General features: G+C 44.2%; 2 protein-coding genes across 8 annotated transcripts in view; one reads left to right on the forward strand and one right to left on the reverse strand.

Moving 5' to 3' along the window:
• Window positions 1-1,329: 1,329 nt before the first annotated feature.
• PCBD1 (pterin-4 alpha-carbinolamine dehydratase 1) lies at window positions 1,330-25,677 on the forward strand. Of its 3 annotated transcripts, none has more exons than XM_072628286.1 (5): window positions 1,538-1,700; window positions 5,532-5,663; window positions 6,416-6,496; window positions 7,236-7,313; window positions 10,957-11,208. In XM_072628286.1, the coding sequence occupies exons 1-5, from the start codon at window positions 1,698-1,700 to the stop codon at window positions 11,017-11,019; spliced, it is 357 nt and encodes a 118-aa protein (XP_072484387.1). In that variant the 5' UTR covers window positions 1,538-1,697; the 3' UTR covers window positions 11,020-11,208. The 3 variants fall into 3 exon arrangements, with proteins under 3 accessions (XP_072484388.1, XP_072484387.1, XP_072484389.1); XM_072628288.1 differs by lacking the exon at window positions 10,957-11,208 and adding an exon at window positions 25,596-25,677 and having other exon boundaries at window positions 1,576-1,700; XM_072628287.1 differs by lacking the exon at window positions 10,957-11,208 and having other exon boundaries at window positions 1,330-1,700; window positions 7,236-7,831.
• Window positions 11,830-27,021, reverse strand: part of SGPL1 (sphingosine-1-phosphate lyase 1) — an 80,056-nt gene continuing 64,864 nt past the window's right edge. For all 5 annotated transcript variants that reach the window (XM_072628284.1, XM_072628282.1, XM_072628283.1 and 2 more), the window contains exons 9-15: window positions 25,676-25,781; window positions 24,857-24,955; window positions 18,453-18,602; window positions 16,823-17,061; window positions 16,119-16,265; window positions 15,238-15,358; window positions 11,830-14,377 (exon numbers count right to left, since the gene is read on the reverse strand). In XM_072628284.1, coding sequence (XP_072484385.1) covers window positions 14,240-14,377; window positions 15,238-15,358; window positions 16,119-16,265; window positions 16,823-17,061; window positions 18,453-18,602; window positions 24,857-24,955; window positions 25,676-25,781 — 1,000 coding nt within the window. In that variant the 3' untranslated portion in view covers window positions 11,830-14,239. The remainder of the gene's footprint in view (window positions 14,378-15,237; window positions 15,359-16,118; window positions 16,266-16,822; window positions 17,062-18,452; window positions 18,603-24,856; window positions 24,956-25,675; window positions 25,782-27,021) is intronic.

The raw sequence follows: 27,021 nt of genomic DNA on the forward strand, positions 1-27,021 counted from the left end.
GGCATAATAATAACAGCTACCCTCCATGAGAATCAAGTGAGGTAATATTTTTAAACCTCTTTGAAAACTCAAAATACCATATAAATGGTAGCTAAGAGTATTACTCTTATTATTACCATAAGGAGAAAGTACCTCAAGCCCATTCTATAAGAGCATTCACTGAAGAAAATGGAGCTCTTTCTTCTGGAAAGCAATTGGAGAGAGGGTGGAACATGACAGCCTTCAAGTTCAGGGCTGCCATGTGGAAGAGCGACCTTGGGTTCTCAGGGCAGCCCCAGGAAGCAACAAGTGGAAAAAGAAAAGAAAGAGGCCAAGTAAGTGTTGACCAAGAAAAAAAATTGAGAGCTGTCCATGGTGGAGAGGCAGCTGTTGTTTTTCCTCTTTGAAGATTTTCAGCCAGAAGGCTGAAGGACCACCTGTTAGGTATGTTACAATAGAGGTTCCTTCAGGGTGTAGGTTATACAAGGTGACTCTGGGGACCCTCATGCCCCCAAGATTCTGTGGTTCAGAGTTCCAATTCCCATTCATTTGGGCCTGGGGAGTGTAATAGCACTATGCACCCCACCATACTCCCAACAGACTTAGCTCCAGTCATGGATCAATGGAAGAGAAATTTAAAATAGCTGATATCTGCAAAGCGTGTCACAGTTGATAGAACGTGTTCCAGCGTCCTGGCTCATTTGGTGCTCACAAGCCTACAAGGGTAAAAGGATGCAACACTCATGTTTCACATAGCTGGGGTACTTTCCTCACAACATCCCATGAGGAAGAGAGAGAAGTAGGATCATCCTGTTTTACAGATGAGAAAACTATAGTGCACAGGGGTTAAGTGACTTGTCCAGAGTCACACAGGTGTGAAGGATCTGGCTTGGAATTTAAATCCAAGGAGAAATGTAGTGTCCCTCACATGGTATCCTAGAAAGTACAATGAGCAGAATGTCAGAGGACCTGGGTTTTTAGTGGTAAAGAACCAAGCCGGTTTTCTGTGTGACTCTGGACATGCCCCCTTTCCTCTCTGGGACCCAGTTTTCTATTCTGTAAAAGAACAGAGTTGGTTGACATGATTTGAGGCCCCTCCTATCTTTAATGCTCTGGGATTCACTCTCTGAGAAAGAAAAGAGGCTGTAAATGCTGACTGAGCCTCCACTAGAAGAGAGCCCTCCTCTGTTAAACATTAACCCGAGAAAGGACAACAGGCCTGCTCTGATTTCCAGGCCTGGGCTCCCTTTTTCTTCCCTTTGACTTAGGGAGAGAAGGGGCTTTTCTGGAAGCTTTGATCAAGAAAGGAGGGGCTAAGGGGAGGGTCAGAGACAAGGAAACTCAGCGATCACTTTCCTGTTTAGAAACCAGGGCTGGTCCCTCAATGAGGGGTAGGAGAATGATAGACACTCAATTTTTTGATTGGAAAGAGTCTAGGTTTAAAACTAGAAACCCTGAAGAGCCTTGCCCCCTTCCCTGGCCAGGCCTTCTTCCCACCCCCAGTGTCCCTCCCCTCCCCTGAGAGCTGGCCCTGGCTGGCTAGAACAGGAGAGGAGCCAGACAGCTGCTGGCAGGGAGTGGATGTAAGCCCTTTGCCACACCCCCTGCTATCAGAGTGGTGAGGGAGCTTTGGCCTCGCTGGTTGAGACTACCTCTCTAACTCCCTCCTGTTTCAGCTGTGGTCCTCCGGGGGATTCTCTCCTGCACCCACTCCTGACATGGTAAGGACCCCATGCTGGGGAAGGGCAAGAGCATTGGGAAGCAGCTGTCCAAGATACCGGATTGACTGAGACAGGGCAGAGACATTGAGGGCTGCCTCCTCTAGGCAGCACAGTCCTGTCCCTCAGTTAATCAACAGCTTGCTTCCTTCCTGCAGGCAGCTCCAGGAATGGGAGGGGGAGGGGGAGAAGTTGGGCAAGCAGGGTTCCTGAAAGGAAAGTCTCTCCACCTGGTGCCAGGCAGGAACCACGGTGTGTCCAGAGGTGACAGAGACCCTCCATAGGCCAGCTGGGAAGTGGAGAAAGCTGAGGTCCAAGGGGAATGAGAGCAAAGCATTCCACCAAGATGACCTCCGAGACTTTCCCGCCCTGAATCCATGTTCCCTCGATCACACTGAATTGCCCTTTGACAGGCAGGTGAATGGGGATTTGTTAAATGACCAAAAGATACAGAGTGGTGCGGACAACCCAGAATAAGGAAGACAAAGTGTTCAAATTTGAGTTCTCCTACTTAATATTTGTATGACCTTAAATATCTCAACTTGTGTCTGGGTCTGTTTCCTCATCTGTAAAATGAGATCCCTTTAACCTCCCAATCTTCCATCCCAAAGAATATATTTGAGGAGGTGGAGGAAAGCAGTAGACATTGACCTCCCAAAGGCAGGGGTTTCTAAGGGAGGATCAGTACCTCTGTAAACCTGGGGGAAATGTGCAGCCATTGGTGCAGGAAAAGGCATCTGTGAGATGTTTGCCTGAATGGCTTTTCGATGAACTAGCCTCACTGGTGTGGGATGGTGTTTCCATACTGGGGGTGGTCTCACCCTCACCCATACCAAGTTCTAGTTCAAAATGGGTGGGGGAGGAGGAGAGGCAGGAATGGATCTAAGAAGCCAGAGAGAGGTCCATACCTGCAGAAGGGGCTAGCCTGGCAAATAGGCATTTGCTTGCTCAGTCTGAGCCAAAAAGTCGAATCAGAACTTTAGAGCTGAAATGAACCTTAGACATAATTTAGCAAAGCCTTAAAATGGGGGAAGGGATGGGGATAGATGGAGAGAGTATAGTCCATACTGAGTAAGAGTCTGTGTCTAATTGGGAGATCTGGGGGAGGGGAAGAAGGATCTGACAGAGTGGGCGGGTGGGGGGTGGGGAGGGTGGTTATTTTTCCTCCAGCCTTTCACAGGCCAGGATACTGGACTAGGTTAATCTCCCTCTGAATCTCTACAAATGTCATCACTTCTCAACCCTTGGACCTGAAGGTCAGAAAGGTATTCATGTTGGGTGGGCATCTGGTGGGAGAGAGACAGAAGAGGAGGAGAGACATTTCAGAATTTCTGAAGAGATCACACCCCTTCCAGGGCCATCCCTGAGCCCTGTTTCCCCAGCCCCCACACCCTCCCTCAACACACCAGACAGCAGATATTAAGGCTCAGTCTGAAGTCTGGTTGCCAAGATACTTGGATGGAGCTTATCAGCCAGTCTGAAAGGGCAGGGGTGATGGTTTCTAGACCTGTGTTTACTCTGAATGTTTCCTCCCACCATGGTGTTCCACCATCTCAGCAGCTATCCAATAGGAAAAAGAGGAGAGGAGGGGAGAGAAGGATAATTCAATTCAACAAACATTTACTGATCACCAGCTATGTGCAAGGCACTGTGGGGGATACAGAGAATGACAAGGCATAAGCCCTGTTGTGATGTTTACAGTCTAGTGGAGATGGTATGACTTGTGTCTATTCAAATCCTACAAGGTTCATCTCAAGCCTTGTCTCCCTGAGGAAGTCTTCCTTGATAACTCCAGTCATCACTGATCACTCCTCTCCCTAAAGAATCTCCCTCTCCCCTCTCCCCACTGTCTATAGGATACATCTAGATATTTTACCCCATTTAACACTATTCTTCAGTGTATTCATTGATCTTCTGTTTCCTGTGTCCAATTACATTATAAGCTACTTGAGGACTGGGACGGTTTCTTTTATTCTTTCTTTGTCTCCCACATGGTAACAGTAACTGGGAATCCACAAGGTGCCTGAAAAGAATGCCAGACTTGGAGTCAGAGTACCTGGCTCTGATACTCATTTTGTCACTCAGTTGTTTCAGTCATGTCCAACTCATCGTGACCTCATTTTGGGGTTTTCTTGGCAGAGATACCACAATAATTTGCCATTTCCTTCTCCAGCTAATTTTACAGATGAGGAACCTAAGGCAAACAGGGTTAAGTGACTTGCCCAGGGTAGGTGTTATTATAATCCCCATTTTATAGTTGAACAAAACTGAGGCAGAGATGAAGTGACTTACCCAGGGTCACACAACCTAAGGTTGGATTTGAATTCAAATGTTTCTGACTCCAAGTCCAGGGCTCTGTCCCCAGGTCACCTAGCTTCCTCTAGTTTGCCTTGGTTTCCTCATCTCTAAAATGGAGGGTGTGTGAGGGAGAGGCTTATGATATAAGAACCACCTATTGATTTGTTCTACATGACTGATCAGTGAGAGAGGAAGGTGGTAAGTTGATCCTGAATCAGTCACTGTCCTCACTTAATTTCTCTAAGCCTCAGTTTCCCCATCTGTAATGAGGAGATGGATTAAATGGGCCCCAAGATCCTGCTCAACCTGTGGTTTTAGGAAATCAGAGCATGAATAAACTGGAGCAGAGCAGATTCCTGCCATCGTGGGCCATCCAGAGCTTCTTCCGGAGTGTTGGTGTCTTATCTTGCTTCCCCTGGTTTCTTAGAAGAGCCCTTTCCTTTGGGGATGGGGGTGAAGGATGCAGTGCATCAGGGGTTCAGATTTAGCTAAGGTTTTTGTTACTCTCCTGAGAAGGAAACAGAAGCCTGACTGCAGACTGTATGCAGGGCTGGCAGGTAGAGGCCAGAAGGCAGAATGGGAAGCAACAGGTGGAAATTGTGGAGGAAGGAAGGAAGGAAGGAAGGAAGGAAGGAAGGAAGGAAGGAAGGAAGGAAGGAAGGAAGGAAGGAAGGAAGGAAGGAAGGAAGGAGAGAAGGAGGGAAGGAGGGAAGGAGGAAAGGAGGGAGGGAGGGAGGGAGGGAGGAAGGAAGGAAGGAAGGAAGGAAGGAAGGAAGGAAGGAAGGAAGGAAGGAAGGAAGGAAGGAAGGAAAGAAGGAAGGAATTAGAGGTGTCCTAAAGTCTAAGGGGTGTGAAGTAATGAGCTCCTCATCACTTCCCAGGAATGCTGGGATAGCTGCTTGATGGGAGGGCAGCATTGTCAAAGGGATTTCTGTTCAGGACTAGGTTCCATGGCTTTAGAAGGCCTGTAAAGGCCCAAAAGCCAGTTGGCAGATGGTCCAGGAGAAGCCCCCAGACCTGCTAGCCCCGAGCCTTAACAGCCCTGTCCTTTCCAGTTTTGTAAATTTCTGAAGTGAGACAGGACCTGGAGCTGGGATTTCCATGGTGCAGGGAACTCTCAACTGAGGAAGCGCCCTCCACCCACGCAGGTGGGCACTTTTTTGTAACTTAGGAGTTTCAGAGGCCACAAGGCGGTCTCCCCATCCTAGGATCCATTTGAGGCTGGGAGCGGGTAGGCTATGCCACATTCCCCTCCCAGCAGTGCTTCCGATTTTCTGGACCTTACTGCTAGGATGCAGCTGCCTTCTCACCTGGGAGCATCTCTCCTGGGCACCAGCTCCTTCTGAGAGGCCTCCATTTGGGGGACTGGCCTAGGCTGGCTATGCTTCCTTTCCCCCCTACCCCCACTCCCTTACTCCTCAGCTCCCTAGGAAGTGCTGTCATTAGAATATAAGCTGCCTTTGGGCAGGGCCTCTCTACCCACCATACCACACTGATATCTGTACATACATTACAGAACCCCATTTTCTCCTTCAGGCAGGAAAAGTTCATAGACTGAGTGCTGAGGAGAGAGACCAGCTGCTGCCCAACCTGCGCGCCGTGGGCTGGAATGAGCTGGAGGGCCGAGATGCCATCTTCAAGCAGTTCCACTTCAAAGATTTCAACCGGGTAGGGATCCCAGGGCCTCGTGGGAAAGGGTGCTCTCAGGGACACCTGAATTCATTCTGAGAAGCATTCATTGGGAAGCGAAAGTGCCTCCCTGTGCAGGCAATGCTTTCCTCTTACAGGGGCCTTTTGGGAGAGAACTCCTGGAGACCTTTGCTAATCCATTTTGATGAGGGAAAAAACAGGGTTGGTGGACCTTGCCCATATAGGTGATTCAAGGCAGACTGGGTAATCCAGTCTTTAATAAGAATAACAACTTAAATTTAGATAACCCATTAAGGTTTGCAAAACACTTAATTGATCCTCATGACAACCTTGTAAAGCAGGTTCTATTATTATACCATTGAACAGATAAGGAAACTGAGGCAGGCAGAGGTTGTTACTCTCCCAGGGTTGCATAGCTAGTAAATGTCTAAAACCTGATTCCAAATCGTCTTCCTGACTCCAGGCCCAACACTCTATCCACTTCACCACCTAGGGGCTCATCACAGCAGGGATAGTGTTGTCTGGGACTTTTCCCCAACCCTGTGCTGGTCTTCCTGGGATTTCCACTTCAGGTGAACATGGTTGGTGATGTTTCCTCTTCAGTATATAATAGGAAAGCTAGTATATTAAACACTAGGCTCCTTAGAGCTGGATTATTCAGCCCACCTCCCTATCTCTGGGGAGGTGGCCCTTATCTGACCAACTGTCCATTCATTCTCATGCTGTGGTTACAATGCTAGCCAGGCTTGCCTTGTTCCTCCCTCCCCTAGGCTTTTGGGTTCATGACAAGAGTTGCCCTGCAGGCTGAAAAACTGGACCACCACCCTGAATGGTTCAACGTATACAACAAGGTAAGCCCTGTTCCTCCCCACCCTATCCCCAAGCCAAAGCCTGGACCACCTTTGAACCCTGGCTCTTCCAGCCATCCTTGACCACCTCAGCCTACATGGGATTTCACTCTGAATTTAAACAGTTTTTGTATTGCTTCCTGGGGTTTTTCTTCCTAACTAGATTGAGCTCTGTGAAAGCATAATGTCTACTCCATTATCTTTAAAAACTAATTCTGGCTATCCCAGGGCTGGGCACAGAGTAGGTGCTTAAGACTTAGTGACTTGAACCCAGACCTTGACCCCAAAGCCAGCATTCCAGTTGTATTTCCCTCAGTACAGGCTGAGTGACAAAATGAGACCCAAAGTCACCCGAGTGAGTAAGCCATAGGAATGCAGTTCAGCCTAACCGTTGGTCCCCTTTCCAAGAGGCCTTGGTGAAGTACATATGGTCATCAGAGACATGCGATATTTTTCACTTTTGATCTTTGTTCATTAAAAATACGAGAGAAGATACAGCAAAGGATTTGTTGGTTCTTTTTTTAAAAAACAGGCTTGAGAATAGCGGTCTAAAGCAAGCCAGTCCAAAAATAGCCGGTGTTCCTGAGTCTCAGAGGTGGGTTGGTGGGCTACCACCTTTTACAATGAGTTTAGTGGAGGCCCAAGCAACACTGGGCACATACACCTTGTGTTCAGACAGGTTGTACTGCAGTAACTCTAACTTAGAATAAATCAACCTTCAGTCTCTGGTTTTATTTTTCAGGTCCACATCACTCTGAGTACCCACGAGTGTGCAGGCCTGTCGGAGAGGGACATTAACCTGGCCAGTTTTATTGAGCAGGTGGCTGTGTCTCTGGCTTAGATCTTCTCCCCCTTCCTCCCTCCCTCCGCTATCCCTTCCTCTTGCTGCTCTAGGAGAGTGGGGGTGTTGGGGGGGGTGAGAGAACACGGGAAACCCTAGACAATGAATGGATCAGACTTAGTGGCTGTAGGGGGTAAGTGGGGAATGGACACAAGGACAATATGTGTACTGTGAAATGTTCCCTTGTTCTCAACGCTCGACCCTGTCATCTTTGCCCACTCCCTAACCTCACCCTGTGCTGTGTGCAGAAATTGTGGCGAGTCCAGTGTAAGGAAGTTAGATAGATGGGGTCCAGGGGCAGCCAAGTTTTCTTCCCTTCTTGTATCCTGTGGGTGCAACAGTGAAGTGATGATTTCACCATAAGCTACTGAAATGTAACTAGGAGTCAGCTAAGGATGTCCTGTCCACTGTCACTTTGAGATGGGATCCTTAAAGAAACACCCAGTTGTAATGGACAAATGTGACCTCATACCTCAAATAAAGCTACCTGTGACACACTGGGTCTGGAGCTCTCTGGAGGTAGGGCCCAAATAGCATCAATGCTTGGTTTTCAATGACCCTTTTGGAAAGTCTCTTTCCAGTTGAGGATTCAACATTCAGTCTGTTATTTTCATTAGCAAAAGTAGAAACAGTAAGCTAGGGAAGTCATCAGTCTGAAAGCAGGGTCTTTGAGAAGAGGCTTGATGAATGAATCCCTTCTGTCAAGAACTACTGCTACAGGTGCCACTCTTTCTGCGGGATTCTGGGATCTTGGGGTCTGTGACAGGTCTTAAGCTCCTTCCCCAAGCATAATGGTGCTCAGTCCTCAGTCCCAATCAGCTCACTCTGACTTGTACTCTGCTGTGCAGACAGGGAGATATGGTTCAGCCAGGCTGGGAGTTAAGACTAAGAACCCTGGGTTAGAAGTCCCTCCTTTCCACTAACTAGGTGATCTGAGACAACTCACTTTACGTGGATGAGCCTCAGATTGATCAGATGTAAAATGAGGTGACTGCACTAACTGAGGGTTGAGGTCCCTTTCAGCTCAGACTTTCTGTGGCCAGAGCATGGCTCCTCTAACGGACTGGGTCTCAGGTGGCTCAGTTTACCTGGAGATGATGTCGTGGGAAAGGGCACTAGGGCCAGGGAAGAAACAGCAATAAACCGGGGGCAGGGATGGGATGATTTTTTTCCACCTGAGCAGCCAGTTAGATCCATTTTCACTGGCCAGTGCCCTTTCTCCGGAGAACGCTATTCACACACCACTCACAAACACTAACTCGTCTTTTCCAAATATTGGCTGGACTCACAAACACCAAGCACCCTGAAGGCATTTCCCCTTCCAGGGCCAAAGGATAGGTGGTGCAAAAGGAGGGGAAGAGAGCTGCTCTGCTAGGCTTTGCACCCATAGCTTCCACCCTGCCCTCAGCTTCCAGGGTTGTGTTAGGTAAAGACCATTCCCACATCAGGGCATCTAGACAGAGGGCCCAGGCCTGGAGAAGACTCTTCTTCCCCGAGTTCAAATCTGACCTCAGACTCTTACCAACTGTGTGTTTCCTCATCTATAAAACAAGCTGAAGGAATGACAAATCACTCTAGTATCTCTGGAAAAGAGAAAACCCCAAGAAAACCCCAAACATGGTCACAAAGATTCAGACATGACAAAATTCCCATGTCAGTGAGTAAGGAAGACAACAGCCTTAAGAATCCCACCATGTTGCCTGATCTCGCTTCCCAAGACTGTGGCCTGCTAAGAGCCAATTCCTGATTGTGAATCACACTTGCTTCCCCACAACCCCCTCTGAAACCTGTGTGTGGGAGAGAAGACCTAGGTTACTGAGGACTGTGGGAAATGACCAGTGAGAAGGCACTAGCGTTCAGGATAGATTGTCGCATTAAATGATTCTATATCTAACTGCTAAGAGACAATGGGACTTAGAAGTTTATTCTACAATTGGTAGAGGAGGGGATAGAAGATGTGTTTAATCCCAGATGAATTTCTAGAGGAAATAAGACTGAAGTATTCAAAGCAAGGTAAGGGCATGGAATCCTATGCACTGCTTACAGAGGCTGGTTGATAAGGAGGCCAGATGGGGTCCCCCAAGGCTCTATTCCCTCTTCCTTTCTCCCTCCATCCTACTCCCCTAGGTGATCTCAGCTCCCATGGATTCAACACTGAGGATTCTCACATCCATTTATCTAGCCCTAACCTCTCTACCAACCTCCAGTCCTGTATCTCCACTGCCCTTCAGACATCTCCAAGTGGATGTCCAGTAGATGCCTTAAACTCAACATGCCCAAAATTGAACTTCTCTCCCATGTACCTCTAAACCCTCCTCAAATTTCTAAATTTCCTATTACTATCAAGGTCTCTCAACCCTCCATAACCAATCTGTCGCCAAGGCCCATAGATTTTACCCTCTTAACATCTCTTGCTCCTGGCTTTTTCTCCCCACCCTTGTGCAGACCCTCATCACCTCATACCTGGACCCCTTCAATAGCCTGCTGGTAGATCTATCTGCCTTACCAGTCTCAACTCTGGGGTATGGGGCATTCAGGAGGACTAACCCCTCTGGAGTGGAGGCTGCTGAGCCCTTCTCAAAGCTGCTTATCCACCTTTGGTATCTACCTGTCACCCAACTCTCACCTGTGGCTCCTGTAGCATGATAAGAAGCCACACCCTGTAAAGTGTCTCAGCAATGGGTTAAACCAGGTTGAAGGTAACCAACAGGCCTCAAACTGTAGGGTGAGTTAAGGGGGTGTGTCTACCCCAAGCATGTCAAGACTTCCCCTGGTGGAATGGGTGGATGAGAACAATTTGTCCCAAGGCTATGAAAGTAGCTGAAGCAGGTCCTGTGGAGGGCTTGAAGCTTGGTCAGACATTGAAGACACCAAGGTTATCCAATGCATCCAAGACATTGACAGGCATCCTGACTTTTGTCTTGCCACTGGACTTGGATGAGTCTGGAAGAGAGTGAGGCTGACAACTGCACAAGGTTGCCTGAGACCCAATTTGCTAACAAGTCAGTGACATCCAAGTCCTTTTTCTAAAGCACAGGTCTGACCATCTCTCTCTCTCTCACACCCCACTCACTAAGCTCCAGTACCTTCCTATCCCTTCCCAGCCTGCCCTCCCTCTCCCTAGCCCCCATCTCCTCTTCAATGCTCTTATACTTTACAGAATACAGTGACAATTGTTTCCTAGCTGTTCCTTCACAATGCTCCTCCTCCCTACTGCAGACATGTTCCACGTTGTCCCCCAGGCCTAGTATTCCCTCCCTCTTTCTGCCTCCAGGCTTCTATCAAGCCTCAGCTAAAACCCCTCTTCTACAAGGAACCTCTCTTGAGTCCCCCTTTTAATGTTGGGGCTTTCCCTCTCCAATTTCTCCTGTATATCTTGTTTGTACAAACCTGTTAGCATGCTGTCTCCCCCAGGAGCCCAGGAGCTTCTTGGGAACACATGCTGTCTTCTGCCTTTGTGTTCCCAGTTTTTGGTGCATAATAAGCACTTCATAAACGTTCATGGACTCATTTTACGGCTTTGTCAGAGAAGGCCTTGACATTAGCTTGTTACCACTACCTGAGGATGGTTCCCTTCCTATCAGCTCTGGACAATCATGACCAAGTATTCATCTTTTAACAGAAAGGGAAGCTACCACCAGCACGTGGCACTGTGCCAGTCCTTCAAGAAGCCCAAATTTGCTAAGCCTCAAAGCTGTGGATCTCCCGGATCCTCTTCCTGGGGAGAGCTATCCCCAAACAAGAAAGTATATCATCAAGGGAGCATAGCCCTTTAGCATAGCCAAGGCTATTCTGAAGGCAAGTCAATGGGAGTCCAGAGGAGCTGAAACCCAACTAAAAGAATAAAATGAAATAAAATAGTTTGCTTGAATCAGCTTGGCTCCCGCATGCCCGGTTTTTAGAATTCTTTTCATTCCTAATTCCTGTCTGGAACATTAGATGCCACAATGTTCAAAGCTCTACTATCACCACCACTTACCATGGCCTGATGAAGGATGCTGGGACTGAAACCTCCCTGCCCTTTTCCTAGACCAGGGTCCCATCACTGAGGCAGTCAGAGAGTCAAATGAAGACCACTTCATTATGTCATAGGTTTAAGCTATAGAGACATTCTGGACTCTGACAACATAAGTGGCAAGGCCCTGCCTGGGAACCAGGAGTGAGGTTCCCATCCTCTTTAAAACGGGCATCTCCAATATCTCTGCCCTTCTTTCACAGGGTGTGAAAATGAGTACCAAAACATAGTCAAAGTGCCGTAAGTGCTATGTGGGCCTGTGTCATCACAAGGGAAAAAATTCAAGCTCAGCATGGGCCTTCCTCCCCAACAAAGCAGTCCCCATCTGATGGCTAACGCCAGGGTTTTGGACCAAGGCCCAGCACTACCTCCTGAGAGAAGTTCGCCCAGCTGCAGTCCCATCTAGAAATAACCTCTCCCATTCTGGAATGTCCTGATGCCCGAGTCGGGTTTAAAAATGACTCCAATCTTCCACAGTGATGAAAGTTTTAGACGTTTAATTGTTTTTCAAGGTTACTATCGCAGCTTGGCAGAGGAATCAGGGAGGAAGAGGGGAAGGGGAGGGTAATAGGGGAAAGTACCGTCAAGTTTCCAATTATGAGGCTGAAAACTGCATTAAGAGTGAGTTGATAGCACGTCTCACATGGCTACTTCTCTACCAGCAAGAGAAAGAAGAAATGAGACAGTAAACCAAGGACAGTCACTTGCCTTGCCCTGGGCTGCTGACCAGCTCACACACACCATAGTACAATTATGTCTAAGTTGGAAGAGAGAAGGGAAGAGATTTGATAAAAGAGTGAAACTTGGAATTAAGGCTGCATCAGGACTGACAACTAGTGTGGCTCTCAGTTCCTTGGAAAAGAGCTGAGGGAAGAAGAGCCTTGGGGGCTTGGTCTGCAGAGAGACCTCCATGGTTCCAGGATGCAGTGAAGGGCGAGGACTGCAGCTCCATCCATGCCCGCTGGCTGGTTTCAGGGCTCTGGATCCCCTAGAACACTTGAGACTCAAGTACAGTTCCTGCAATTTTCAGACTACTGGCACCACCACGAAGCAGTGCCTTACACAGAGTAATTAAATGGTCAGAGGGATGGTTGATAAAGAAAATGAGGCATGTGATTCTCAGCTCCAAGGGACTTCTCCCCTTCCTCCAAATCCCTTGGGGCAAAATGTACAGGAAACAGGGTAAAACAAGTCAAAGAAGTCAGGCATGCCATACTATCACATAATCAGCAACAGCTGGCAAGTCCACTACTCTGGCACTTTAAATAAGCAAGACAAGAATGTGACTCTCCTTCCCCACTGGCATGTGGAAGTACAAATTCACAGCATTGGGAGCTCACAGGATCTGCCAAGCTTGTGCCAGTGGATAAGCTGGCCATTCCCAGGATCCCTGAAGAAGGGAATGGCCCGCAGGAAAACATCATATAGCTTTGTCATAAAAAGTCCTATGGGTGGTATTAAAAGAAGTCAGTAGACACATTTCACCAACACCTGGGATCTGGAGCGGCTGCTTACTATGGCAGAGAAAGGCACGCTACTAAGAAATCAGAAAGCAGGACAGCTCCAGCAGAGCAGGGCACTAAAGAGAGGAAGAGCATGGAGCGAATGCAGGATCTGCGCACTTACCCCATGACACCTGAGATACCAGTCTACCAAGGAATTGCAGGGACCAGGACAATCCCCATGAGGCCCTTTATTTCGAATAAAGATGTTGCCCTGAGCCTGCTCCCTTTTAGCTAGGGATGAAAGAGAAAGCCTGAGGCTCAGCTGCCATAAGTACCATGGGAATTTGAGCAAGTTTGGGGCATAAACTGGGCCTATAATGGAGATCCCACATCCTCCTCAAAAAGAGCCAGAATAAGTCAAGGCAGATTGGTGAATGCCCTTTCAAATGTGCCTTCAAGTAGCCAGGATCACAACGCATTTACCAGTTTCATGCTACAGGATGGCTTGAAGAAAAAAAGACAAAGGTAGGAATAGAGAACAAAATTTCAGTGCTTCCCCCAACCCCAGCTTGAGTCCCCATTCCACTCCAATACAGTGAAGTCTAGCTTCTGACTGTAGCAAGTCTTGGGGGGAGGGAGAGGAGGAGGGAGGTAATAGACCATCTCCAGTTCAGGGAACAAACTCCAGAGACAGAGATGCCATTGTACCTTGGTGAGCATTTTCTTTATCCAACCTATGGAAGACCCTGAACCCACCAGAGAAAAAGGACCATGAGTAGCAGTCCCAGAACCAAAAGGGGATTTCTGATGCAGAAGTGGCTAAGTCCAGTGTCACCTTCCCTTTGGGGGAATGGCAGGACTGAGCTGAGTCACTTCCTCTGGGAAGAAAAGGACTGATCCAACCTTATCCCACCAAAATAATGGTTCAGGCCAGCCAGTCTCCTACTAAATACAAAGCAATCAGCCATGATCATCATAAATGGGTCCAGCTGCCTACTCCTGATGCTTGTTGAGAACGGAAACCCAAATCGGTTCAGAGGAAGGACGTCTACTTAAGATAGACATAGGCAACTCGGCTGAGGATGACAAAGGAAGAGACAAGGGGAGACTGCTCAGGACTGCTCCAGAGCCACACCCTTGCTTCCCTAAGAAACCAGGAGAGGTCAGAATAGCCACACAATGATTATGGGTGAAACAGCTAATAAAATACCTAGGAAGGGATGACAGCAGGGACAAGATCATTACATGAGAAACTCTTTCAGTTATCTCCAAATTAAAAGCAACCCTGGGGCTTGGAGAGAAGGAAAGGAGGAAGAATCCTTCAAATCCACGTCTTAGAAGTTGCCCTTGAAGTGGAATGTGAACAACCGCCTCAGTTCAGAGCAGCCTGCTTCCTCCATAGGTCAGCCCAGGAGCACGGCTGGAAGGCATCCTCAGGCACAGGATCAGTGAGATTTGGGGGAACCATTCTTTTGACTGCCCTGATATGTGTCTGTGGAGAAAAGACTGTCCAAAAAGGCCTCTGTCAATTCGGATATTATCTTCCTGTCAGGGACAGTCTGGGACATCCCATAAATGGCACCCTGCAAATCAAACAAGATTTGACATTACTGTTGCTAGAAAATAAAGGAAACGGCTGCAGTCAGCAGTTCTGAATTAAATCCCAGCTCCCCACTGCCTTCTCCTACCCCCCCTGCCAGCCCTGGGAGTTTTCCACTCTTACTTCAAAAGCCTTCCACCCAAGGTCACAATCCCCTACATCAAAACAGAGACACTCTCAGAAACAACATTTCAGCTGTTTTCTCCTCAGCTTCAAACAAACATTTTTTTAACTTTCTTTTTTTTTAATTAGTTTATTTTAGTTTTCAATATTCACTTCCATAAGATTTAGAGTTCTAAATTTTCTTCCCCTTCCTTCCCTCTCCCCTCCCCAAGACAGTGTGCTGTCTGGATATAGGCTCTACATGTTAAAACACATTTTCACATGAGTCATGTTGTAAAGAATTAGAACCTATGGGAGGAACCATGAGAAAGAAACAAAAAAAAAAAAAAAAGAGAGAGCAAATGGCAAGCTTCAGTCTGCATTCAGACTCCATATTTCTTTCTCTGGATGTGGATGGCATTTTGCATCATGAGTCTTTTGGAATTGTCTTAGATCCTTGCATTGCTGGGAAGAGCTAAGTCTACCAAAGCTAGTCATCGCACAATGTTACTGTTACATATTTGAAATTACATTATTGAAATATTTCAAAAGACCTGAGTCCATATTCTAGCTTGGGACTTACTGCCCACGTGACCAGGAGCAAAGTCAATTTTTGAGCTAAGTTTCCTCTTTTATGAAGGACGCTCTTCTAGAGGATATTTAAAGATTCTCTCAGCTCTAAAACCTTATGGTCCCATCATCCTACTAACTTACAAAGAGTGGAGAAAAATGGCTCCCTACCATGCCTGTTGTCTTGGCTTTCGGATTCTTCATGATCTGTGTGACAGACTCCCGGACATCCTTCAGAAACAGCATGGAAACCTTGGGACGAGTATGAACCAGGGTGATGCAGATGTGGATGCTGACAAGGAAAAAAAATAACAGAAGAGAATCATAAAGCAATCCACTTGTCTCTTCCTGGTATTTTTTCCTTTAGTCAAATTCATGGATTCAGCCAACATATTCCAGTCACTGGTCTCCTAAGTATTAGTGCACATGCCAGCACTGTGAGTCTCGGGCAGAGTCAAGAAGCATATAGGATAAGGAGGAAAGAATGTTAACTCCCCCACTCCCCCAAATGCTCTGTTCCCTTTAATCCAGATTTGTACAGGATCCTGTACATCTAGAACTGACAGAAGCCACACCCCGTTTCTCTGTGAAACACCTGAGAGACATCACAAAGAGGCAGGAATTAGTCAAGAACTTTCAAAGATGGCTACACATTTGCACCCATAACTCTCTTTAAAAGAGCCCAAGCTTCTGGAAGCTATGAAGATTCAGACCCTGGAAGGTAGTCTGGACACCCAACTTGGACATCCCATCATGAACTCCAACTCAGACAACTGTGAGCTGTCCCATGAGTCAATAAGAATCTCTCAAAACCTCAGTTCCTCATCTGTAAAAAGAAGGGAATGGACTCAATGATTTCAGAGACTCTTGGGCCTTGGAGAACGAGCTGATCTTTATATCCTCCCATCTAACCAACACAGACTAGGGGATTCAAGAAATAGCCACAGGGTTGGGCTCTCCTGGCCTGCAGTCAAACTCCCATGACTGCCCTGGCCACAGATACTCCATGCTGGGTCACCTTGGAGAGGACCCCTAACCAGCAGCATACTTACCTTGATGGGAATTGCAAAATATTCAAGTTCCAACCCTTGGCAGTCATGAGATTAGACAGTCGAAAAATATCGAAGTCATTAGAGCCTAAAGCGATGACTGACAGCAGAGGGTTCCCAAAAACAAAGATGCCTTTGATTTTTTCTAGCCTTAAAAAAAGAAAAAAAAGATATTTGGTCACAGGTGGTCCTTTTATTATCATCCTCTTTAAACAATACCCTGCACATTGACAGTACTCAATAAAAACTTCAGGCTGCTAAGGTCCAAGCCCTATGACCTACATGGAATGAAATCCTTCAAGTATGCGTGCAATAGGACAGCCACTCATCAACCCAGAAACATTCGATGCCTTCTCATCTGCTCTTCTCTCAGGTTTAATCCAAAGCTATGATTAGATATTTATGCTAAACCTTAAAAATTCAAAAACCTCCAAGGGTAGCGAGAAAAAAGCTAACAACTCAGCCGGATGAGGATAGTGTTCTGAGGGGCCACTACCCACAACAAGGACTGGATGCAGGAATCATTGCCATTATTTATGGTATCCAGGTCAGCAGCCCAGCATCAACAAGGAGATGGCTTCATTCTACATGAAGTGGTCTGAGGTTAAAGGCCGCTGGCCCTTCCTGGTTAGAGGCCTTGGTTCTTGGGGCATGGAAGGAGAAGAAGAACAGAAATCTGGACAACCAAGCATCCAGGACAGACATACTCTGACTTGAGGAAGCGGGCGGTTCTGATGATACTCTTGGTGGCCTCAACATAGCCATTTTCCCCCATGTGCATCAAGGTGGCCCAGCAGGATGCGATGATGCCACCAGGCCTCGATCCTGCTATACTGGGAGAAGCATAGATCCCTCCCTGCCAGTCAGGGGAAACGAAGAACTGGTAGCGCCTATACTCCTTGCTGCTGTACAGTAGCACGGACGAGCCTTTGGGAGCATATCCATACTACGGGGAGAGAAAGCAGAAAGGTAACCACACTAAGAGATGGAGAATAAAGTCAATAACCCTATGAGGCCCCACTTTGGGTCCTGCCCACTCTAGTTGGCACCACTGGACTAATCCATTTTCCTTTAGCATCCCCAATCAAATGCCCCATTTAATAAGGACTCCAGGCATTTCATGTTGGCACAACTGCAATTCACATTCAATTGGAATTCAGCCAGACTACAAAGGTGATTTTTCTTTTTTTCTTTTTTTTAAATGTTATCAACATGTAGTAAAAAATAATAGGCAGTAAGGTCGAAAGGGAAAGAGCAAAGGACTTGGAGTCAGAAATCCCAGCCTCTTGCAGATATGTGTGACCTAAGCATCCTCATTTGTGAAATGAGATGTCAGACTAAACTCTTTCTAATGTTGATCCTAACTCTAAAAATTTCAACAAATTCCCATGAGGAAGTAGGAAAGTGTGAAATTCAAATGCTGGGAGCAAAAGCTTACAACTTCTTCCAGGTACATTATCCATTCCTGCTAAAAAGCTGTCCTTTTTATTCAGTATTTCATCTGTGAAGGAATGATCTTGATCTCAATCTTTGGAGAAAGGAAAGTCATGGAGCAAAAACATCCAATTAATGTCTGGCTGAGAATCCATATGATTTCCTTACAGCAAATCTGCCTCCCTAGTTTGATCGATCCTCTGAGCTGGGTGGTGGGAAAAGTCCATAGAAGCCTTCTAAGAGGTGAGAAGGCAGCGGACTGCGATCAAAAATTCACTGTTGAGCATTCACACATCAAAAAATATGACTTAGCTATTTAACTGACATTCTGAAAATGCAACCAAAGCCATTCAAATACCAACAAGGCAAACAGTGTCCCACCTTTGGCCCCACTTAGCCTTCTTGCCCAAGAGTCCCTAAGTGGTTATCATGGTATCTATTCAGTCTGTTTCAAGGTATGTTTCAAATAGGGGGAGGAGATCATAGCTTCCAAATTCTGGCTACACTCACTTTTTCATACACTCCTTCCCCATAATCTCAAGATTTCAGGGAAATAAGAAATGACTTTTTCCTACAAAAAGCATGGAGATGATAGAATTCTACGATTACAGACATTAGATCAAGATTCTTACAGTCACAGAGGTAAACAAAGATCAGCAGAGTGATAAATTCTAATCAACTCCTTCCAGCTGTTTCATTTAATCACACAAGGAACTCCTCCTGTTTGGCTCTATTTTCTTGGTGGGAGCTAAGAACCAAGAGTCAGATTTCCAGAACAGGAAACTGCTCAGAGATGTGAAATATTGGCCAGAAGTACAATAGGTTACTTTCAGTCACAGCAAATTCCAACTAAGAGTCCAGTGGCTATCTGAGCTGTCATTTTCATTCTCCAGTTTGTCTTACCTTATGAGTATCTGCAGAAATGCTAGTCACGCCTTGCACCCGGAAATCAAAAGGCTGATCCAGTGGGTAGCCTGCTTGCTGCATGAAGGCAATGAGGAAGCCCCCCAAACAGGCATCTACATGGAAAGGAATTTTATACTTGACAGCCAGCTACACAGAGAGAACACAGAACAGAAGAAGTCCTTCAGGACACTGTGACAAACTCAATGATGGGACGCAACAGGAAAGGTAGGCTCAACACAGTTATTCTGCATTTATGTCTGATGCAAAAAGAAACGAAAACTGGAGATGGCCCAACATCTCCCCAGTGTTTCACATAAAGGAATATTATTTTAGAAAACAAAATCTTCCTTCTTCTTATACCTCATTCATCCTTTAATTCTACATTCAACCACAAAATAATATCTTCAGTAGCTAACTTCTTTTTAATATTTTTTAAAATTCAATTTTATTTCATATTCAGTTTCAAATCCTCTCCCTCTCACCCTCCTCCCCCACCCATTGAGAAAGCAAGAAAATAAAACCCCTTACAAATGCGTATAGTCAAGCAAAGCAAATTCCCCCATCAGACATGTCCAAAACCTAAGTATACATACACACATACATGTGTGCATACACGTGCATCTGCATGCTGAGCCCATCAGCTCCCACCTGGGGTGCAGAGCATGATTCACCACAAGCCATCTGGAGCTGCAGTTGCTCATTTTACTGATCCAAAATACGAAGTCTTTGGTTCTCTTTTCAATACTGTTATCGTATGAGTTGTGCTCCTTATTCTACTCACTTCACTTTGTATCCATTCAACAAGTTTTCCCAAATTTTTTTTGAAACTGCCCTTCATCATTTCTTGCAGCACAACAGTATTTCTCACCTCCATACGCAAACTTGTTCAGCCATTCGCCAATTGTGGGCATCCCCCTAGTTTCCAATTCTTTGCCAATACAAAAAGAACTGCTATAAGTATTTTTGTACATATGGATCCTTTTCCTCTTTTGTGTTTATCTCTGGGTTATGGACCTACTAGCATCTAGGTCCTACTATGGATCAAAGGGTCTTTCTTCATGGGCTAATAACCTTTCTGGCACAGTTTCAAACTGCTTTCCAGAATGACTGGACCAGTTTATAGCTCCACCAGCAGGACATTATTGTACCTGTTTTCCTACAACTTCTCCAGCATTTGTCACTTTCCTTTGTTGTCACCGTTGCCAATTTGATGGGTGTGAGGTGGTTTTAATTTGCATTTCTCTAATAATTAGTGATTTAGAGCATTTTTCATATGACTATAGTTTGTCTTTCTTCCTCTACATCCTTTGACTGTCAATTAAGGAATGGTTCTAATTCTTGTAAATTTGACTTGGTTCCCTATATATTTGAAAAATGAAGCCTTTATTTAAGAAACTTGGAAAAAAAGTCCCCATTTTCCTGCTTCTCTTCTAATTTTAGGTGCATTGCTTTTATTTGTGCAAAAACTTTTAAATTTTATGTGATCAGAACTCTCCACTGTGCCTCCTATGAACCTCCTCCATTTGGTCATGAATTCTTCCCCTATCCAGAGATCTAACAGGTAATTTCTTCCATGCTCCACTATTTTATAACGTCAGCCTTTATGTGTAAATAATGTACTCATTTAGAACTTGGCTTGGTATACTGTTCAAGACGTTGGCCTACACCTAGTTTCTACCCAATTGCTTTCTAGTTTTTCCAACAATTTTTGTCAAATAACGAATTCCTGTTGGGATCTCTGTGTCTTTTAAACACTAGACAACTGTGTTTGTTTCTGTAAAATAACAATAACAAAAATGATGCACCAGGCACTGTGCTAAGCACTTCATGATTATTATCTCATCCTCAAACAATTCTTGGAGGCAGATGCCATTATTATCCCATTTTATAGACCAGAAAACTGAGGCAGAGATTAAGTGACTTACCCAGGGTCACACAGCTAGTAGGTGTCTGGGACCACATTTGAACTCAGGTCTTCCTAACTCCAGGCCCAGTACTCTATCCACAGTGCCACCTAGCTGCCCATACAGGTATTATTGTGTACCTAATCTGTTCCACTGACCAACCTCTTTATTCCTTAAATCAGCACCAAACTATTTTGATGATTACGGTTATGTAATAAAATCTAAGAGCTGATCTAACTAGGTCCCCTTCCCCTTTAGTTTTTTTTCCATGAATTCTTCTAATATACTTGACCTTTTGCTCCTCCTGATGAATTTTGTTATTATTTTTTCTAGTTCTACACAGTTATCCTTTGATAGTTTGATTGGTATGGCACTAAATAAGTAAATGAGTTTGGGCAGTATTGTTATTTTTATTCTATTGGCATAGCCTGCCCATGAATAATTACTATTTCAACCAATCATTTTGAACTGTGTTTACTGTATTGCTACAGTTCTATGTTTTTTGGTAGGTAGACTCCCAAGAAGTTAATGCTTTCTGTCATTTTAAATGGAATTTCTCTATCTCTTCCTGCTGAATTTTGTTGGTAACATACAGAAATGCTGATGATTTGAATGGGCTTATTTTATATCATCAAACTTTGCTAAGTTTTTAATTTTTTCAATTAGTTTTTAAGCTAAGTTTCTCCAAGTAAAATATCATGTCATCTACAAAAAGTAATAATTGTTTCTTCCTTGCTATGCTTATTCCTTCACTTTCTCATTCCTGTCTTATTTATATAGCTAGCATTTCTCGCACTACATGGAATCATAATGATGATAATGACGAGCCTTGCTTTACCCCTGATCTTATCCAAGAAGCCTCTAGCTTATCCCCATTACAGATAATGCTGGCTCTTGCTTCTGCATAGAAAATTTTAAGGAAAGTTCCATTTATTCTTAGGCTTTCTAGGGTTTTGTGGGAGTTTTTCAATTTTTTTAAAGCAGCAATGAATGTTTTATCTTGTCAAAGGCTTTTCTTTGCATCTTTTAATGTGATCATATGATTTTTGATGTTTTTGTTATTAATATGACCATGCTTATTATAGTTTTCCAAATATTGAACCAGCTCTGTATGCCTGGCATAAATCTAGCTTAATCACAGTGTGTAGTTCTTTACAATATATTGGATTAGTATCCTTACTAATATTTTCTTTCAAATTTTTGCATCAATATTCATTAGGGATATTGGTCTATAATTTTCTTTCTCTGTTTTGATTTTCTCTGATTTAGGCATCAAAACCATATTTGTATCATAGAAGGAATTTGTCAGGACTCCTTTTCCTATTTTTTCAAATAGTGTATATAATACTAGAATTAATTATGTTTTAAATGTTTTGAAGGATTCACTTGCCAATCCAACTAGTCCTGAAGTTTTCTCTTTGGGACTTCATGTATAGACTATTCAAGTTCTTTTTCTAAAATAGTGCTACTTAAATACTCCATTTCCTTTTTTGTTAATCTGGGCAGCTGACATTTTTGTAAATATTCACCTACTTCATTTAGATTATCAGTTTTATTGGCATAAAGGTGGGCAAAATTGTTCCTAATAATTTATTTCTTCTTCATTGATTGTGAATTTACCTTTTTTGTCTTTTTCACTTTTAATACTGGTAATTCAGTTTTTTTTCTTTTTTTATTCAAAGTAGCTAATGACTTATCTACTATCTCTCTCACACACACACACACACACACACACACACACACACACACACACACACACACACACACAAACCCCCTCCAAAAAAACAACACACCTCCTAGTTTTATTGATCAGTGAGGTTTTTTTGCTTTCAATTTTGTTTATCTAACCTTTGGTTTTGAGAATTTCTATTTTGGCATTTTAGTGGTTATTTTTAAACTGTTGATTTTTTAATTTTTTTAGTTGCATGTCCAAATTAATTGGTCTTTTCTTTATCTCTTTTACTGATAAAAATGTTTAGAGAAAAACAAATTTTCTCCTAAGAGTTCTGGTTGCATTCCAAATTTTTGGTATGCTGTTTTGTTCTTTGCCATTATCTTTGACGAAATCATTAAATGTTTCTATGATTTGTTCTTTTATCCACCTATTATTTAGGATTATTTCATTAAAATTAATTTTTAATCTCTGCTTCAATGTCCCTTTATTGAATGTAATTTTTTTTCACTAATTCTAAAGATACAAAGAAAGGCAAAAACATCACCTGCCTTCAAGGAACTCACATTCCAAGGATAATTTGATAATTAATTAATCTAATAATATTGTAGACCTCCTTGCTTGAGAACTGAACTAATGAGGATCACAGAGAAAGGAAATAGTCTTTCACTACTCCTTATTCTGTTTTCTACATCATCCCACAACTCAAGAAACTTTCTATTCAGCCTCCTCATTGTACTTATGATGAGATTGAGAATCAGAGATCTGGAATGACTTAGCTAAGTCACACGTCCAGTTAGTTAAAAAGAAGCTAGAATCAGTTCAATAGTCTTCCAAACATGTCTTTTTTAATCATTCAGGGTTGCTGATGGAACTTAGTGAAGTAATAATCCTGTATTGCTTCTAAGGCCCAGGCCAAAACTCAGGTTCCTAGTTCACCCAGAATGAGTGAGAATGTAATCCTGAGGGCCATGTGTTTCTTCTCTGGGATTCCGTTTTCTCATCTTCCAGTCTTGGCTGGAGAACTTGAGATCAGTAGTGTTTCCTGGTCAGGGAACCATAATGAGGTTTGGGGGTGCTCAAGATCCCAACATACTGACACCTGGGTCCTGACAAATGAATTCGACTCAAGCCTTCTTTCAGCCAAAGTAAAACAAATTTTATTAAAGGTTCATCATATTGGGTTGACTCTTAAAGAGGCTCACCATTTGTGATGCTTGTATTAACAAGTGGGCCAGATAGAATCTCAGCTAGACTGAGTCAGAGCTGGATTGAATCTGAGCCTATTGAATGTAATTTTAATGCACTATGGTTGGTAAAAGAAACATTAATATTTCTGCATGTTAGATTTCTATGCCTTAATCCACAGTAATTTTAATGAAGGTGTCATGCATAACTAATAAATTGGCCTCCTCCATTCTTCTGTCATTCAATATTCTCCAGAGGTCTATCATAACTAGCTTTCCTAAAATTCTATAAAGGTCCTTCATTTTTGTTATTTTATGGTTAGATTTATCCAGGTCTGAGAGGGGTAAATTGTCTATTTCTCCCTGCCCCTTTTCCTTGAAAATCTTCGACGCTAGGTCATTTGGTGAGTTACGTTGAATGCTGATATTCATCTGTTGTCTACAATACTTCTTAGAAAAATATTTCTCTCTTTTAATTAGGTCTATTTTTGCTTTTGCCTTATTGGAGATCACATTTGCTATCCTTGCTTTTCACTTTTTTTTTACTTCTCCTGAAGCATAATAGATTCTGCTCCAGCCCCTTAGTTTGCCTCTTTGTGTATCTTTCCTATTCGGGTGTGTTTCTTCGAAACAACATTGTTGGGTTTTGATTTCCAATCTATTCTGCTTTCCTTTTCTGTTCTATGGGTGAGTTCACTACATTCACAGTTAGGAGTGATAATTATGTATTTCCCTCTATCCTCTCCTCTTAGTTCTCCATGTTTCTCACCTGCTCTTTAGGAGTTTATTTTGTTTCTGACTAATTCTTCCCATCACCTATCTTCTCTTGTTGCCCCTCTTTCCCTTAATCTCTCTCCCTCCTATTTCTCTGTTGGATAAAATGCATTTCTGTACCCAACTCTACGTTTGTTCTGTTTTTTAAGCATTTCAAATGAGAATGAGGTTCAAGTGTTCCCCATTCCTCCTCTACTCCTCCTTCCTTGCTTACAGACTTCTACTTACACACTCCATTTTTGTGTTCTAATTTTCCCCATTCTTCCTCTCCCTTCCCTCACTTCTCCCAACATCTTCCTCTTCCCCATTTTTTCTATTCTTCTTTTAATACCAACAAAAGATAAGAGAAGCAGTCCCAGGTCCTCTAATAAAACTCCCTCTATGATGATGAGAGAGGTCTGAGGACCACATGTATCTTACCCCCATATAAGAATAAAAACAGTTAAACCTTGTTTAGTTCCTTATGAGTGTTCATTCATGCTTACCATTTTATGCTTCTCTTGAAATTTGTATGTTGGATTTCCTATTCCATCCTAGTCTTTTTAATGAGAATGTTTGGAAAGCCTTTATTTCATTAAAGGTCCATTTTTTTCTGCCTATACACAGACTCCTACCCCCACCCACCTTTCCCAAAATGCTGTTGATATCCCCTTCCCACCACCCACTTGAAGCACATGTCTAGGGACTTCCTTAGAATGGAATCACCCAATTAACTCCTCAGAGGCCATATCTCTCTACTACTGGTATGGCTGAATCCCAAACTGTGACTGTTTTTATTCATCATGTCCAATCAAACGAAGTTGACTTTAGCCCCAGTCAAGACCCCTCCATGTCACTCCTAACAGCCCACTGCTCCCCCAGTACCTTGGCCACTTCAGGGATAGGATCTATCACGCCATGGGGGAACTGAGGCGCTGAACAGACAAGCATTGCAGTGTTTCTGGAAATGGACCTTCTCATTGCCTGGAGATATAAAGAGAAGGAAGATGAGAATTCTCACAACATGCCCAAGAAGGGTCCAGAGTCACTATTTGGTTGTCCCAACTTCCCTGCTCTTACTATAGCACTCCTGCCTGGGAAGAGAGAGCAGGGTGGGATGACTAGGGGCCAGGCACAGCCTGCCAGCCTGGAGGAGGAAGAAGGCAGACTTTCCCATGTCACCTCATCCTGCTCATTCTCAGAGGCTTACTTGAGAACCCAGCTCTGCACTTCTCATTAAGAATTCATATAATCTGAGTAAATGTGGTGGCCAGAGTTTCCAACAGTCTAGCTATTATCACCAAAAAAATAATATTGTTAAGTGGTTATCTGAACAGGGAGAGGGAGAGGGACTGGACCTGTGTTAGAGGTTAGGTGACTTGAACAGGGTCACACTGGAGTAAGTATGTGAGGCTGGATTTGAACTCAGAGTCCTGGGCCTGGAGGTAGGAAGACCTATCTAATAAGCTGCCCTCTTCTGAAGCTTATAGTCTTAGAGAGCTGCCTAGAACAATGAGAGGGTGAACTGACTTGCCTAGGGTCTCAAAGCTAGCAACGTATCAGCGGCAGTACTTGAACCCACGTCTCCCATAACCCACCACTTTGCATTTGAATGTGATGATAGGTAAGATGAACCACATGGATGCAATCCTCATCCTCCTACAAGGCAAGATGGTTGAGAAGAGCTCTGACAAGGAAACTCACCTTGACATTCACCTCCATATTCTTATTCAGTGGGACACGTATCAGCTTCATCCCAAAATAATGGGCTGCCTTCTCGAAGGCAGCATGGACACTGACAGGGGCCACACTAGGAGACAGAAGCATACATTCAGAACTGGAAGAGACCTTAGAGGCCAAGGTCAAATTCCTCATTTACAGATGAAGCAACTGATCTCAGAGTAAATCCCCGAGGGAACTAAGCCCCGAGTGGCGGCTCTGCCCCCACCTGGGCAGCTGAACTTAATCTCACACTGAATAGCAGCCCGCCCCTGTCAAAAGCCCGGAGGCTCGGGAGCAGCATTTGAATCTCTGCCCCCAAGCACTGGCTGGGCAGAACTGGAGGCAAAGTGAGTGCGAAGAGGACACTCAGAAGTCAAGTAACTGGCTGGGAAAATGCCCAGATGAAGCAACTGAGGCCTAGGAAGGGTCAATGATTTACTCAGAGTCACATAACTAATAAATGTCTGAGGCAGGATTAAAAATCCAGGTTTTCCTGACTCCAAGTCCAGAACTCTAGCCACTAAATTAAAGGAGAAAGGAAGAAAAATCAGGTCAATGCAAGGCAAAGGGAAGAGAGTGAATTGAAAAGCAGAACTAACAACCAACTTGAAGAATTAGAAGTCAATCTATTCGTTTTTAATCCCCTTCCTCATTATTCTGGAAATACCACCCTGGTGACACTGTAAATAAAGAAACAAAATGAGAAATAAACGTCTCCTTTCTGCTTTAAAAAAAAAAATTCAACCAAATGGGATCAAAGTTTCAAACAGGATTAACAGAGGAAACTGGTCAGGTTCAGGTCTTCTTTTTCAGACTTATCTGAACTAACACTCAGCATATCCTACCTTAGAAACAACAATGACTTTCCCTTAATACATCCCACCAAACTGTGACCCTTAAGTATCCAAGATCATAAGATGATCATGTGCCCAATGAAGGAAAAGGACAGCACTAGCTGACCCTCAAGCATCAATGATGAAAGGGGATCACGTGTAACATTAGCTCTTGGTCACTGGCCCTGCCTCAGATATCAGTAGGTGGGGAAAAACAAATGCTAAAAAAGGTCAGTCCACTGGGTGGCAGCAGGTCAAGATTTCAAGAAAAGGCCAGAGAAAAAAGGATGGATTGTTCTGGGGAAAACTAGGGGCAGCTTGTGGTTGGAATGGTCTGTCTTAAGGCAAAACAAGAAGGAAAAAAGGCTTTCCTCAATCGACTGAAAGCTTATAATCCAACAGGAAGAGGTCAAACACGTCCCAAAAAGCACATGTTGGCCATTTCACTGGTGAGACCCAGGCCCTGTAAGAGCATGGGGCACAAGATGGCAGGGA

Source organism: Notamacropus eugenii, chromosome 1 (assembly GCF_028372415.1).
Source record: "Notamacropus eugenii isolate mMacEug1 chromosome 1, mMacEug1.pri_v2, whole genome shotgun sequence".
Classification (NCBI taxonomy): Eukaryota; Metazoa; Chordata; class Mammalia; order Diprotodontia; family Macropodidae; genus Notamacropus; species Notamacropus eugenii.

What these genes read in the sequence shown, in the direction of transcription:
- PCBD1 (XM_072628286.1), top strand. An exon ending in GGTTCAACGTATACAACAAG is followed by an intron (nt 6,497 to 7,235) that starts GTAAGCCCTGTT and finishes TTTATTTTTCAG; the next exon opens with GTCCACATCACTCTGAGTAC. An exon ending in TGGCCAGTTTTATTGAGCAG is followed by an intron (nt 7,314 to 10,956) that starts GTGGCTGTGTCT and finishes ATCTTTTAACAG; the next exon opens with AAAGGGAAGCTACCACCAGC.